Source organism: Benincasa hispida, chromosome 4 (genome assembly GCF_027475165.1).
Source record: "Benincasa hispida cultivar pf3 chromosome 4, pf3_genome.v1.1, whole genome shotgun sequence".
Taxonomy (NCBI): domain Eukaryota; kingdom Viridiplantae; phylum Streptophyta; class Magnoliopsida; order Cucurbitales; family Cucurbitaceae; genus Benincasa; species Benincasa hispida.
This window is the reverse complement of record NC_143481.1, coordinates 60,771,310-60,774,378: the sequence shown is the minus strand read 5'-3', so window position 1 is coordinate 60,774,378 and position 3,069 is coordinate 60,771,310. Positions and strand designations below refer to the sequence as shown.

At 36.5% G+C, this 3,069-nt stretch overlaps 1 protein-coding gene across 1 annotated transcript; it reads left to right on the top strand.

The window, feature by feature from the left end:
- Window positions 1-1,560: 1,560 nt before the first annotated feature.
- On the top strand, window positions 1,561-1,959 carry LOC120076274 (uncharacterized). Its single transcript, XM_039030042.1, has one exon. It carries the CDS (start codon window positions 1,561-1,563, stop codon window positions 1,957-1,959), a length of 399 nt encoding a protein of 132 aa, XP_038885970.1.
- Window positions 1,960-3,069: the final 1,110 nt, after the last annotated feature.

The following is a 3,069-nucleotide window of genomic DNA, read 5'->3' as shown; positions in this document are numbered from 1 at the left end:
AGATCTCAAATTTCATTCATCAAATTCTGATTACAAATGGATGGGGAGAAGGCTTTATATAGCCTTGTAGAGATTCTAAACTTATTTAATATAAAGCAGAAAAAGTTAAAATAAAACATTAAAAGAGTTCTCCATCTTTCAACCACTTGGAAGAGAGGACTCAGTCATAGTAGGACTATGACTTATGTTCATTAGAGGGATCAGTGGTACTTAAGGAGTTAGATGTAACTGCAGGTGTATAACGATTATTGGCCGAGTTGTACTTACGAGAGATCTGTGAAGGGTTATCGCACTGTTGATTTTTTAAGATAGACACATAATATATCTATAGTAAGGAGAGTTTAGTTGTCAGTCTTTAGTGGAGTGCTTGGAAGTTAACGGATGGTGGATTCCTTGACTAAAGAGTTTAGTTAGTTATTCACGTATCGTTGGGTTTCGAGCTACAGGTCCATAAGGTCCTCTTGGTAGCTCAATGGATTCAAGCTGAAGATCAGTTCTTAGTGTTGATTTAAATTGTTCAAATTGACAAGAGGTAATTCGATTATATATGATATGATCGGTGTGGTGTATGAGATACATCTAGTGGAGAGTTAATGTAAATGAGATTTACATTAAGAGCCATGGAATAGAAAAAAGCTATGGTTTATATATTTCATGAGATGAAATATTAAAACTATAATTTATAAATATATTATAATAAGTTGGTTATCATGTATATTTATGATAATTTTAATTATTAGATAATCATCTCTTTTTCTCTAATAACCAATTGAGCGAGAGGTTATGGTGGTTTCATGGTAACCATGAGATAAATAGAAAAATATTTTCCTAATTTTTAGAAGTTGTTGAATTGAGAGTTTCTATTCTCGGAAATTACTCACGATGGCTGTTAAGGAATGAGATTCACTAAACAATAGTTGAAGAAGAGACTAGACGATCGTGGTATGACACTACACAATAGTCACTCAGCTGGCCGATCAGTTAAATGATCACGAAGCTTCTTCTAAACGATTGGGCATCGTCTATACGATAGACCTAGTCATCTCTTACTTTCTCAATTGTTTACATGATCCTCCGGTCTCTTCCTCTAACCAATTCCACACAAAACCCACACTTTTGGATTCTCACACTGAGAATACCAAGGTAGCCATTGTGGTGGTGTCATAATCAACTCGACATAGTCGAGGTTTTTAGAGGTCGTTTGCTGTGTTTGTGATCTTAAAGTTCGTTGTGTTCGTAATTGTTATGATCGTGCTATGTTGCGATCGTAGTGTTTGAGCATTCAGGTTTGCAGTCTTGCTAATTGTTTGAGCGTTTGTGATCAAGGGAGATTGAAGATAAGTCTTCAAAGGTATGTTATTTTTATCCCTTGATCTTATAGAAAAATATGTTGTAATTTCGTTTTGTGCATAGCCTGTATGTTTCCGTTTCTTGATTGTAATTGTTAATGTTCATATATGAGTGGAATTTTGAATGACCATTCCACTGCTCATGGAAATCCACATCTGATTTCCTTCACTCATATCATTTAATCGGTACGGTATTCCCCATCGAATCGTGATGGATAACGGGAGACAATTCTCCAATAGCTTGATGGATAGGTTGTGTAAATTCAAATTCAAGCAGTACAAGTCGCCCATGTATAACGCCGCCACAAATGGGTTGGCAGGGGCATTTAACAAGACATTGTGCAACCTGCTGAAGAAAATTGTCTCCAAGTCGAAGAGAGATTGGCAGGAGAAGATCGATGAAGCGTTTTGGGCCTATCGCACCATTCACTGTACTCCTACAGGAGTCATCCCATACTCTCTCGTTTATGGGGTAGAAGTTGTCCTTCCTTTGGAAAGAGAAATTCCATCGCTAAGAATGGCGGTGCAAGAAGGGCTGACTATAAAGGACAATGCCAAACTTTGGCTCCAAGAGTTGGAAGCACTGGATGAAAAACAATTAGAAGCTTAACAAGCGTTGGAATGTTACCAAGCGCGAATATCTAAAGCCTTTGATAAACATGTAAGGCCTCGATCTTTTCAAGTTGGTGATATAGTGCTCGCCGTAAGAAGACCAATTATCACGAAAAGACATACGGGGAATAAGTTTACACCTAAATGGGATGGGCCTTACGTCGTCAAAGAAGTCTAAACAAATGGAGCATACAAGATAGTTGATCAAGACGGGCTAAGAATCGGCCCAATCAATGACAAGTTTCTCAAGAAGTTTTATGTTTAACAAATGTAAAGAAAAAAAATCTTTGTACGAACTACGTTACGACTTGATCCCTGTCATTATAAAGGGTATGTAGGCAACTTAAAGAAATTTAAGTTCAATCGCATATAAATATATATATATATATATATATATATATATATCTGTATGAACTACGTTATGACTTGATCCCCGTCATTATAAAGGGTACGTAGGCAGTTTAAAGAGATTTAAGTTCAGTCACGTGATCAAAAAATATATGTGTGTATGTACATGAGTCTAGTGTTAACAAAATTAATTAAATAGATAAAAAAAAACAAATAAAAGAAGCAGAAATTTAAAGAAGGCTACAAGGAGCCGGAGAACATCACTAAGGAAATAAAATAAAATAAAAAAAAAATTCCCTCATTTCTTCCATATAACTTCCATATATGAGATTTCAGCACTACAATAGTTGAATCTAGTAACTAAAAGAGAGATACAAGGAAAAAAAACAACTAGGCCACTGCCTACTGAGGTACGCCTAATCTAATAAAACAAGCAACGTTAAGTCAATGTACCCAGTGGTAGTTCCCTAGCTTCTAACACCTGACATAGGACATCTAAAGCTTTAACATCTTTATTAGAAAGGATTGGGGTGGTCTCAATCTCGTTTATCGCCCCTTGCATCTCCGAGGCCTCAAGCTTATGTCGAGTCAAAAGGCTTTCTCTATCAAAAATCAACAGGATATTTCGGCCCGTTCAACCCTGATAGCCTCCAACCTGGTAACAGTTCCTCTTCTTCTTATAAGGCCCAAGAGTCGCATTCAAGTAGTGCTTTTTGTTTAGCAAAAGCACTACTCTCATCGTACAATATTTTCTCCAGAT

Excerpts from the sequence above, each read along its gene's own strand:
- LOC120076274 (XM_039030042.1), top strand. The coding sequence starts at position 1,561 with ATGGATAACGGGAGACAATTCTCCAATAGCTTGATGGATAGGTTGTGT.